The 11,640-nt window shown below is 31.7% G+C and overlaps 2 protein-coding genes across 3 annotated transcripts; one reads left to right on the top strand and one right to left on the bottom strand.

Annotated features, from left to right (window-relative positions):
* Positions 1 to 1,007: 1,007 nt before the first annotated feature.
* LOC134262250 (uncharacterized) lies at positions 1,008 to 5,744 on the bottom strand. The gene is made up of 7 exons (XM_062744624.1): positions 5,439 to 5,744; positions 4,876 to 4,996; positions 4,059 to 4,192; positions 3,825 to 3,892; positions 3,237 to 3,328; positions 3,002 to 3,111; positions 1,008 to 2,689 (listed from the first exon to the last, which is right to left on the bottom strand). The coding sequence occupies exons 1-7, from the start codon at positions 5,730 to 5,732 to the stop codon at positions 2,366 to 2,368; spliced, it is 1,143 nt and encodes a 380-aa protein (XP_062600608.1). The 5' UTR covers positions 5,733 to 5,744; the 3' UTR covers positions 1,008 to 2,365.
* On the top strand, positions 5,491 to 11,064 carry LOC134262249 (uncharacterized). Of its 2 annotated transcripts, XM_062744622.1 has the most exons (4): positions 5,491 to 5,547; positions 5,740 to 5,822; positions 6,422 to 6,758; positions 7,638 to 11,064. In XM_062744622.1, the coding sequence occupies exon 4, from the start codon at positions 7,975 to 7,977 to the stop codon at positions 10,435 to 10,437; it is 2,463 nt and encodes an 820-aa protein (XP_062600606.1). In that variant the 5' UTR covers positions 5,491 to 5,547; positions 5,740 to 5,822; positions 6,422 to 6,758; positions 7,638 to 7,974; the 3' UTR covers positions 10,438 to 11,064. The 2 variants fall into 2 exon arrangements, with proteins under 2 accessions (XP_062600606.1, XP_062600607.1); XM_062744623.1 differs by lacking the exons at positions 5,491 to 5,547; positions 5,740 to 5,822; positions 6,422 to 6,758 and adding an exon at positions 6,807 to 7,281.
* Positions 11,065 to 11,640: the final 576 nt, after the last annotated feature.

Raw genomic sequence — 11,640 nt, 5'->3', positions numbered from 1 at the left:
ATCTTAAGAGCTTTGAGATGATATGAATAAAAAGGGCTGATTCCTAAACTTAGGGGCCGTAAGGGGCAAAAGGCCGATTTTTTAAGTCTTTAATGTTCAATGTCTTTTTACAGATTGTGGTAAACCATTATTGTAGAATAAAAATCGCAATCAAAATCTTATCTCATCTCATCAAGAATTGGACGGAAGACCCACTCGTTGCTCGCAACGAGATCGTATCTAGTTTCATTTTTTTTTTAATGGGAACTCGAATAAACCTTTCAGTAGGGCACTAGTTCATACTCTCGGAGTGCTTTAAATTAATTTTTTTTTTAAATGAAAGCGGTTAGATTTTCATAAACCAAAAAAAACTTAAATACATTTTATCGATGATAAATTATAGCTTTTCCGAAGAACATTAAATAAATAAGAGGCTCATGGGCCACATCGCTCACCTGACTATGAATTGAAGAAACTTGAATACTTGAATCTACAATAACAAAGATATCTGCATATTTCTTTGACTAACTATGGCTTTTTACCCTTTAAATCGGTGACCCCATTCCCCGACCGTTATGATGGGAAGAAGATGAAATCTAAATTACCTGAGGATGCTTCAAGGTAAAAATGATTAATCATGGCTTTGCTGTACATGTGTCCGTGATTTTTTTCAAGAGTTTTTTTCTTGAATATTAAAATGTAATGTCCCTCGTGGTCAGCCCTAGCCCAGAGTTACAATTTGAACAAACTTGAATCTACACTTCCTGAGGATGATTTCATAAAAGTATGACCAATCATGGCTTTGCTGTTCTTGAGAAGAATTTTTTTTAAAAGATTTTCCTTTATATTTTTAGGTAAAACTTTAATGGTCCTCGTGGTCCCATGCTACCCCCGGGGGTCATGATTTGAACAAACTTCAATCTACACTACCTGAGGGTGCTCTCATAAAAATATGATCAATCATGACTTTGCTGTTCTTTAGACGAAGATAAAGTTTTCCTATATACATGCATCTCTATGTAACACTGCACGAAAAACCACCTTTTGTATATCCAAAAGGTAAACAAAAGGCCACATTTCATTCACCTTTTGACACCTTTCATGCGCCTTTAATTTTTCTATGAAAGGTACAAAAGATCAAATTTTGATCAGCTTTTGTATCCAAAAAAGATATCCAAATGGCCCACTTTTATACACCTTTTTTGCATCAAAATACTATATCTTATCCATCTTTTGGAGAAAAATACTGTCTTTTTTAACCTTTTCATTTTACAAAACTTGATCTTTTCTGTAACTTTTTTTATTAAAAATATCTACTTTTTTATACCTTTCAGATTTTGATAGATCTACTTTTATAAACCTTTTCAAACTAAAAGGTCATCTTTTGCAACTTTTGCAGATCTTTTGATTTAACAAAATTTCAACTTTTATGCAGCTTTTTTATGTCAACAAAACTTTTTTAACCCCTAAATCTCCACTTTAACATGGCATTCAAAAGCAAGGGATCAATGCTCTTAAATATCCTTTCCCATGTAAAAACATAAAATAAAAACATTTGGCCACATTTTTTATCAGTTTAATGGTATAATAAAAGTACTGTGATCCATCAGCTTGATTAAGGATACATATAAAGTTAAGTATCAAATAACAATCTCATTTTAAATTTTTATACAAATAAACAAATAAAACAGAGAAACAAAATAATAATAATAAAAAAAAAAATAAAATACAGCATTGAACTATCAAGTGTGGGACTTTGAAGGAATACCGTAACTAAAACTAATACATATATACATTAAGTATATATGTTGATGCCTTTGTCCTAATCAGATCTCTAAATTAATGATGCTGCTATACAAGGCATATTTAATATTGAGTTACATTTACTGCCTAAAAAATCAAGCAAATTTCAATAATCCAGACTGTATGTATAAAAAGTTGATTTCGCCCTATATTATATTCATTCAATTGTAGCAATTGACTTCGTAAATTTTGATGTTTAATTTTACAGCTACTGTGACCCATTGACCTTGTTATAACCAAGTTTTACTATAATTATTTACATAATCATCTGTAATAAATAAAGATCTTGTTAATTAAACCAAATTAACAAAAGGACGAAGATTTTGTGAAAAATTATTTAAATGGTTAAAAAATAAAAAAAGTAGGAAAAATTCTTTTACATTATACATGTAGTAAATATTCAGTTTAAAAATGTACATTGAGTAAATAAATGATGTGTATACATACATGTAAGGTTTCTTTAACCGCAGAATAATGTAAAAGAGTAGTGGAGGTAGTCATGTATTAGGATGGATTTTTCATTCAAAAATGCCAAAAGAAATAAACAGAATGATATGCTTTTCTTATTTTCTAATTTTCTTCTTTAATCTTTTTTTAGCATCCACAAACACTCCTCTGGAATAGTAGGGGGCTCCTTAACGTGACTACCTCCAATACGTCTCTTTTGAAGTAAGCGTTTGCTCTTCACAGAGCAGGTCTCAAGATATACCTTGTCCAAGGTACTCTTGACCTTGGCAAAGGTGTCACTCTGCCAAGATGGGGGATGAGTAACAAACCCCTCCTCACACTCCTCATCACTGGAGGTGTATTCCACCTTCAATATTTTCATTATTTGGGCCCTCCTCTGCTCAGTTTGCCAACCCTTGTTTTTCAGATGTTCTAGGGCCCGAGTCCTGCGCTTTGCTTTCTGAGAAAGATAAATATGATGTAAAAGCTAGGACATCAAGAGAACAGCAATCTTGAGTACCTAATCATAATGATGCATCACTGAAATTTCACTTAATAAAGCACTATTAAAGGCCATGTATATATGAATTAAATTATGTTATACATATGCAGTACTAATTCAGAGACAATACATATGTATACACAATATACTTATCTGCAGTTAGAAGTAATTTTGAATGATTATTGTCAATTTAAAAAAAAAAGAAAAAGAATATGTGCTGATCAAATCATTATTTTTTTTTTAATAATCATGTTTAAATGGTATTATTACCTCCTTCTTCCTCTCATACAGGACTCTCTTCTGCTTCTGATCTTGCAGCTTGTTCTTCTTAGATAAAACATCTTCCTGTTTTTTGGACAGGAAATATCTTCGCAGACCACCTTGATAATAGAAAATAATTATTACTTATTACATGTAGAAAAAAAATCAAATCATGGAAATAAAAACACAGATACATATATGTTAGCAAAACACATGTGTAAATTGTTCTTTCATTTAAACTTACATTGAATTATCCTCTCTTCTACTGTGGTATTCCATCCTTTGACAAAAGTGGATATGTGTGAGGACATCTCCTGGTTTTCATCATCTTGTGGTCTATTTTGTATAAATGTGTCATTTCATAAATAGTTTTTATCATAAATGCAGATTATGAAAGATATGGAGATAACAAACAATTCAAAATAGGAGCAGAGCAAACATGGCCTCAAAAACATTAGAGTTGGGATCAGGTGCAATGGAGGAGTGAGCATCCCCTGCCAACCGGTCACATCCGCTGTGTGCTCCTTGTCATGATCGGGAAATAACAGGAAAATCTGTCATCATTCAGTGTATAAATGGACTAACAATTAGTATGAAAAAAGTCACTCATTTAACTCATGACTTTTCTTTCCTAAATGCTCAATAACCTAATACCATTCATAAATAACAGTTACACATAAAGTACATTAATGAAGATTTTAATAATTAAAATCATAAAAATAAGTAACATAAAATTATTTTGGGCTGCTTATGTCTTTTCTCTGACATATATGAAAATTATTTATTTTATTGCAACTTTAATTAGAGCAAGTAACAGACTTGAGAAACAAACCTTTTCTTCTCAAAATTCCAGATGAAACCTCTCTTTAACCCATCGCTGTATCCATCTCTAACAGCATTCTGCCAGTACAGTTTTAGGGAAAGAAAAAGATAGCAGAAAATTATACTTGTGATAGCTAGATAGTACACATTTTATAAAAAACATGAGGACTTTTTAAATAAAAATAATATTGTCTTATATATTGAGGCACGTATGGCTATGCATGTATTTAATTAAATCATTTACCCGTACACTTGGGGGAACATGAATTTTTTCCTCCCTGGAAGCCTCTTTTTCCTGCTCTTTATTCTCCAGGACTTTTATCCTCTCAAGGATTTCATTTTGTTGTCTGAGAAGTGTGTCAAGAACACTTCTTAATGCTAAAATTAATAATTCAAAACATTTTATCAACAAATGTTGGATGATGACATATTACACTTTTAACACTAAGTATTAATTAAATCTTAATTTAACTTAAAAGTACTGTGATATATTGTGAAAAAATGTCAAAAAACCTTATGTCAGTACTTTATAGTGATAAAAAATATCAACTATTTACACAGTCCCTGACATTACTTATTTTTCCCATGAAAAAAATATAACCCCATATATACATAGGTCTGGTGTTGATTTTTTTTTTATGTAAGAAAAATAAGTAACATTTAGCTAGGCGCCTGTGTCTATTTATTTGGATACAATATTAAAATATAAGTAAAAGTTTACCTTTTCATTTGTATTGACTATATAAATATATATTGCTAGATAAAACCAATATTTATTTATTTTTTCTGGAAGTATTACCTGTTTTTAATTAATGAATACAGTTACATGTGCATATGAATTCCTATTAATCAAAGTGACATAAAAATATAGAAACATCAGATTAAATAGCTTTTGACATAAATCTTGAATAAATTCTCTATATCTTCTGAAAATTTCTGATAATGCAATTTTTTTCTGCCCCTTGAATGATTGTAATTAACATATGTGCGCACTCTATACGTTATAAATATTATAAATGAGTGGGGGTTAAAGGAATGTCGGATCACATTGATCTACTTGCATTTACTCTCTCCACGCACAGGTGTGTCGGTTTTTTCAGTGTTGACTGTGTTTCCTTTTTCTCCTACTGGCGTTGAAGAACCTGGCGTTGATGCACTTGGTGTTACCGTAGCTACAGCGTCCTAAAAACGAAAGTAGATTAAATCAGAAATACTCGGAACCCATCGCACTGCATGTTCCGAAAGTCTGCATTGCGCGTTGTTTTCGCATTTTGGAAAACAAAAGGTGAAGTTATGTTTGAAAAAGGTGAAACAGTTCGAAGACCATTTTAATTATTAGCTAATAAGTTAAAGATGATTCCCTCTGATCATTTGTTTTGAACATATACGATTTCGAAACTATTCAGCTAACATTCAACTCGAGAATCCTCTATCAGCTGTCTACAAAACAGTCTTTGATGTAGAGGAGCATCATCATCTGCGCCATGGTTCATCGTAAACACAAAATACAGAAGTTTCTAGGCCCAGTGAATCATATATGTGTGGGCGAAGTAAATGATATACAGCTGTATATTTTAGAAAAAAAAACATTTATAATGTGAAGACGTTCAACAGTCCAAATTACCTGACACTCTCGTGCACCATTTTCCTCATCCGAAGATTCAAAGATGGGTGGCGGACATGTAAACCGGCGCCTTTTTGGTTTGGAGACGTACTCCTGTCCCTGTTTTGAGGTAGAGGGTTTTTCAGAATGTTCGTTTTCACTTTTAGATCCATCATCACTAAATTCAATGCTATCGGAATCGAAACATTGACTCATACTGATGTTGATTTTTATCTTGTTGATGACAAAAAATTGAAACGATTGGAAATCCCGCGCGGCAAAATAAACCGGAAATTTAATTAGGCATCTATGCATCTTGCAGGAACTCCTGAAACCCCATCCCAGGGTATGACATCACCCATTCCATGTGCTTTGCAAGTGGAAAATTTTGGTCAGGGAACAAAGGTAATCTAAGATTTTGATTAAGCATGAAAGCTTATTGTAATTTAAAAAAAAAGTTATTTTTCTAGACTTAAATTTAAAATCTAAAACAATTTTAACCTGGATCAAAATATAAATAATCTGTTTGATTTTGTATCGCCTTTGTACATGCATGTATGCATGCATCCATTTTGAAGCTTCAAGGCAGCAGAAAAGCCAAAAATAGTCCTTTAGCAAGGCAATAACAAAAAGATGTATATGATTTATTATAGGGTCAATGAATATTTCTGTTATTGTTGTCTATTTGTTGGAATATCAGGACTGGCTGTAGGTCTGGGTAGGCTTGCTCAGTAATTGGAGCATTTGACAAGTTATACAGGGGTCTAAATTGATGATCCAATTGTAAATTATATATGTTTTCCTTCTACACCTATAATAAATGCTTTAAAAAATGTATTCGATGATAGAAGTGAGTCATAGACTTTGTTAATTTCAGCTGTACACATACATGTGTACATTGCAATTGAAGAAAGTATTACAGGGTTTTAGAAGAGATTATATTATATCGACATAAGTTTTTATTTTTGTGAAGCACATAAACATATAAAAATTTATTTTCATAGGGTAATATGGGCAAACACGGAATTGAAGCGAGGAAGAAATACCGCCATAGGAAATGTGATGAAAACAGAGAGAAAAGAAAACAGTTGAGAAAAGCAAGTAAAAAAAATCACATATGTCTTTGCACTGCATCATCATGTCCTGACAACACTACATTATATTCTTCATCAACTGAACCACGATCACCAACACCATCAGAAACAACATCTACTGCAAGAAGTATTTCAAAAAACAAAAACTTAATAACATTCAAATCCGATCCTCTCTATGTCCGCTTCAAGGAATACACCATGCTAAAAAAAGAGTAGCAGCCATAGAGAAAAATGAAAGTCATGAATGGTATATATATATATATATATATCTAAATATATATTTTTAAATTAAAAAGACTTATCTATGATGTATTACAAAAATGTCCTAGATATAGGGATTTACATGCAGTGATGGAATCCTCGTGCCAGTTTGCCATGGAGAGGTGTTTTCAATTGAAATGATCCTCTTGCCGGGCAGATATGGAGAGGTGACCAAGACACAGTATTTTTTCGTTAAACTACTCAAAGTATCTACGATTTATAAATAAAAATGTCCTAGATATAGGGATTTACATGCAGTGATGGAATCCTCGTGCCAGTTTGCCATGGAGAGGTGTTTTCAATTGAAATGATCCTCTTGCCGGGCAGATATGGAGAGGTGACCAAGACACAGAATTTTTTTTCGTTAAACTACTTTAAGTATAAATGATATATAAATAAAAATGTCTTAGATATAGGGATTTACATGCAGTGATGGAATCCTCGTGCCAGTTTGCCATGGAGAGGTGTTTTCAGTTGAAATGATCCTCTTGCCAGGCAGATATGGAGAGGTGACCAATAAAAAAAATTATTTGTTAAAAAATTACTTTTTATATTTGTGAAAACTCATTAATAACTACTTTGTAAATCGACATCCTCTTGCCAGTTTGCTGTGAAGAGGTGTTTTCAGTTGAAATAATCCTCTAGCTAAGCAGTTTTAAAGAGGTGAATAACAGTATTTAACTAAACATGCTGTCAGAGTTTCTTTAATTTACCTTTATTATATCATATCCATTTATGAACTTGAAGTAGAATCCTAACTCAGTACTAAAATATGTTGACTGAAATATTCTTAATTTGTCATGGTTAAGAATATTTTGTTTCAAGGCATGAGTAATTAAATTCTTATTTCAATTTTGTCTTACAGAAGATGGTATAACACCTTGGAATGCAGATGAAGAGCTTTTGCCGTGACAATCTTTCAAAATTATACCAGCAGAAATTTTTGTCTTGTTTGCATTTTTTAATGTTAAGATTCATTATGTCTAAAAGAGAAATATGTGTTAAATGTATTTAACTCTACTTTAAGCAAAAGTGACACTGCTTTATTTTTTTTAGCCTTTGTATATTTTTTTCTTAAAATTATATATTGAAAGTATGTCACTTTCAAATGACATTACTAGTGTATTTTATTTTTAAAGAAACAATTGTTGAAAGTATTTGAAGTGTATATTTTACTAATTAATTAATTCAGATAATTGATTATGGCTTCTGCAGCAAAGCGTCCTCGTAAGGTCTGCAAAGAGTGTAATTTGGAACTTTCAGACAGGCATTTTCGGCGACATGTTTCACAGTGCACCAGTGTCTCTTATTCTGCACAGGAAGAAATTCACGACAACAATAGTCAAGAAAACAATGAAAATTTGCTCTTTTCTAGTGAAGATGAGGCCATAAATTATGAAAAATATATTTCAAAACAAAAATATAGACCTGGAAAAACTTTTCCAAATATTAGTGAGGAGGATGTTGAAACATTTTTTGATGCTGACCTTTTTATGGTTGATGATTCTTCAGAAAGCAGTGACTATGATTCAGATCTGTCTGACTATTCTATGCAGTCAGATGAGGAGAAAGACACAGGGATACATCTCTCTGATGAAAAATCCATGGATTTATTGACACGGTTTATTTGTACTATTTTGATGCTTTGGCAATCAATATATTACATATCAGATTCAGCTGTTGAAACATTGTTAAAACTGTTGTCAATTATTTTTCAATTTTTAAGTAGATATTCCTCTGCACTTCGAACATTAGCAAGTGTTTTTCCACAAAACATGTACAGGATGACAAAGATTTTAGATGACAAAAGGTCCAAATTTTTACAATATGTTGTGTGTCGGAAATGTTTTACTTTGTATGATTATGAAAATTGTTTTTCCATTATTGAGGGTAAAAAGCAATCAAAACTATGTAACCATATCAGCTTCCCTAATCACAAACTTGCACATATGCGTAGACCATGTAGAGAACCATTGCTTAGAGATATTGGAGAAACTGGTTCTCCAAATTTTGTACCATTTAAAAAGTACTGTTACAAAACGATTAAGTCCTCCTTACAAGTGTTTGTGATGCGTGAGGATTTTGAGGATAAGTGTGAAATGTGGAGAGCTAGACATACTGAAAATAGCATGATGTATGATATATATGATGGAAATATATGGAAAGAGTTTAATGGTTCAAAATTTGATTTTTTCACAGAGGAGGGTAATTATGGTCTGATGTTAAATGTTGACTGGTTCCAACCATTTAAACATACAAATTACTCTGTTGGGGCTATTTATATTTCGATTTTGAATTTACCGAGAGAAGACAGGTTTAAAAGAGAAAACATAATCTTAATAGGCATTATTCCTGACATGAAGAAAGAACCACCTACAAATACATTTCTTCAACCATTAATTGATGAACTGAACGAGGCTTGGCATAATGGCTTTTTTCTAAAATCCAGAAAATCGAAAAATCAGTTAAAGAAATTTCGATTAGCTCTCCTGTGTGTAGGCTGTGATGTTCCTGCAAGCAGGAAATTATGTGGATTCTATGGTCATATGGCAAATTTAGGTTGTAACAAATGTGAAAAGCAATTCCCAGGTGTGTTAGGAGAAAAAAAGTTTGGAGGATTTGAAAGAAGCTTATGGCCTCCTAGAACTAATGATTGTCATAGGAAAATATGTGGAAAAATTTCAAAATGTTCTTCAAAGGGTGAAAGAGAGTCATTGGAAAAAAAACATGGAGTCAGAATTTCATGCCTTTTAGATTTAGATTATTTTGATCCAATAAGAATGACAATAATTGATCCTATGCACAATTTATTTTTAGGTACAGCAAAACATATGCTGAATGTTTGGAAAACAAAAATGGTTTTGAGTGAAAATGATTTTTTAGAAATTCAGCAAAAGATTGAAAATTTTACTTGTCCCTCTGATGTGGGGAAGTTACCACAGAAATTTTCATCCTCATATGGATCGTTTAATGCTGACCAATGGAAGAACTGGACATTATTGTTTTCAATATATGCTTTGAAAGATGTTATACCAAACAGTCATTTAGAATGTTGGAGGAAATTTGTATTGGCTTGCAGAAGATTGTGCTCCAGAAATATTTCTTTAGGCAATGTTAAAGTAGCTGATTTTTTATTAGTTGATTTTTGTAAAAAGTTCGAGCAGCTTTATGGTGAAGAGTTTGTTACACCAAACATGCATTTGCATGGCCATTTATTGGACTGTTTGTTTGACTTTGGCCCAATTTATTCATTTTGGTTGTTCAATTTTGAAAGAGAGAATGGCATTTTAGGATCTTATCCAACAAACAGGAAGCAAATTGAAGCTCAAATTATGCGGAAATATTTGAAAGAAAGTTGGGCTAGAGAAAAACAAACAGATATGTTTTTTGACCAAAATTTGTCTTTATTTTACAATGAATTGTCCAATTTTCAAACCGAGAATATCCGTGGAACACTATACCAGCAATCAAAGTCATTTGGAAATATTGGTGTTATAGAAAAAGCATCAATTCAAACATCTGTTTTTTCAGTTGACTGGAGTGACAATGAAGGTATTTTTGTAAAAAAATTCAGATGTGTAACATTGACTGAAATCGAGGTGGATAGACTCCAAAATATGTATTCATTTTTGTATGGTTGTAATCATTTTAAAATGTGTACCTAGGAAATGAAGTGTATTTAAATGGATCAGTTTTAGGTTCAAAGCATAGTCGAAGTGTTCGATCCTCATATGTTTTAGCTTTGTGGTGTGGAGATGAAGGTGAACTTGTACATACATACGAAAACCTTACTCCTCACCCAGGACAGATTATCAAGTTCTTAGAGCATTCCATCATTATGGATGGCAATGTAAAAAGTCATTTTTTAGCTCAAGTTACTTGATCAAGCGTCTTGAGGATTCAATACGGTATTTGTATGGTAAACCAGATGAAGTCTGGTATAAATCACAATATGAGCAGGAGTTTTCATCAATGTTTATACCTGTGCAAAGAATAAAAAGTAAATTTGTATATGCTACAGATAGCATCAGGGGGAAAGATGTCATAATTGTTTGTCCAAGAGAAAGATACATGGTGTAGAAAATTGTAAAAGTAGAATTCTTTTTTTTTTTTTTTTTTACTGCAGATGCATATTTATTTCTCACAATGTTTTGTCTTATGGAGAATAGAGTTGTAGAGTTTAACGTGCTTTTGTGTCCATTAAGCCTACTATGTTTTAATGATTATATGATGTAAATATCTTGCAGTATACCTTGATTTTATCAATAAATTTGTCATTTGACAAAAAAGTAACAAGAAATCTTTTTTTTTATTCAATTAAAAAAAGTTTATTTATGATACTTTGATATGGAAAGTAAATAAATTTTAAAAGACAAAAGATGTATATTTAACTTTTCAGTGAAAGAAGGTGAATGGTGAACTTTCATTATTTCAAAAGATTAAAAAAGATGAACTTAAACAATTGTAAAAGATGGAAAGATGATATATAATCAACTTTTAAGAGAAAAAGGTGAATGTTCAACTTTTAATATTACAGAAGATGAAAAAAGATGAAATTTTGTTCACCTTACCAAAATTTAAAGGTGAAAGTCAACCTTTTGATGTGAAAAAGGTGATGAAAGATTAAGGTTCATCTTTTGTAAACATTTTGGAAACTATTAAATATTATAAAAGGTGACTTTTCGTGCAGTGTAAATCTTTGATAAACCATTGTGGCCGCACCCTACCCCCGGAGATCATGATTTGAACAAAATTGAATCTACACTACCCGAGGATGATTCAAAATAAATATGATAAATCATGGCTTTTATGTTCTTGAAGATATTTTTCAAAGATGTTTCATTTATATTTCTATGTTAAACTTTGAT

The sequence above is a fragment of the Saccostrea cucullata genome, unplaced genomic scaffold, assembly GCF_032062105.1.
Source record: "Saccostrea cucullata isolate Sc308-1 unplaced genomic scaffold, CSIRO_AGI_Scuc_v1 ctg16224, whole genome shotgun sequence".
NCBI classification, from domain to species: Eukaryota; Metazoa; Mollusca; class Bivalvia; order Ostreida; family Ostreidae; genus Saccostrea; species Saccostrea cuccullata.
The sequence above is the reverse complement of the archived record's forward strand: the minus strand, read 5'-3'. Positions and strand labels throughout refer to the sequence as shown.

What these genes read in the sequence shown, in the direction of transcription:
- LOC134262250 (XM_062744624.1), bottom strand. Translation starts at nt 5,732, where the DNA reads ATGCATAGATGCCTAATTAAATTTCCGGTTTATTTTGCCGCGCGGGAT. An exon ending in ATGGTGCACGAGAGTGTCAG is followed by an intron (nt 4,997 to 5,438) that starts GTAATTTGGACT and finishes TTTCGTTTTTAG; the next exon opens with GACGCTGTAGCTACGGTAAC. An exon ending in AGAAGAGAGGATAATTCAAT is followed by an intron (nt 3,112 to 3,236) that starts GTAAGTTTAAAT and finishes TCTATTATCAAG; the next exon opens with GTGGTCTGCGAAGATATTTC.
- LOC134262249 (XM_062744622.1), top strand. Translation starts at nt 7,975, where the DNA reads ATGGCTTCTGCAGCAAAGCGTCCTCGTAAGGTCTGCAAAGAGTGTAAT.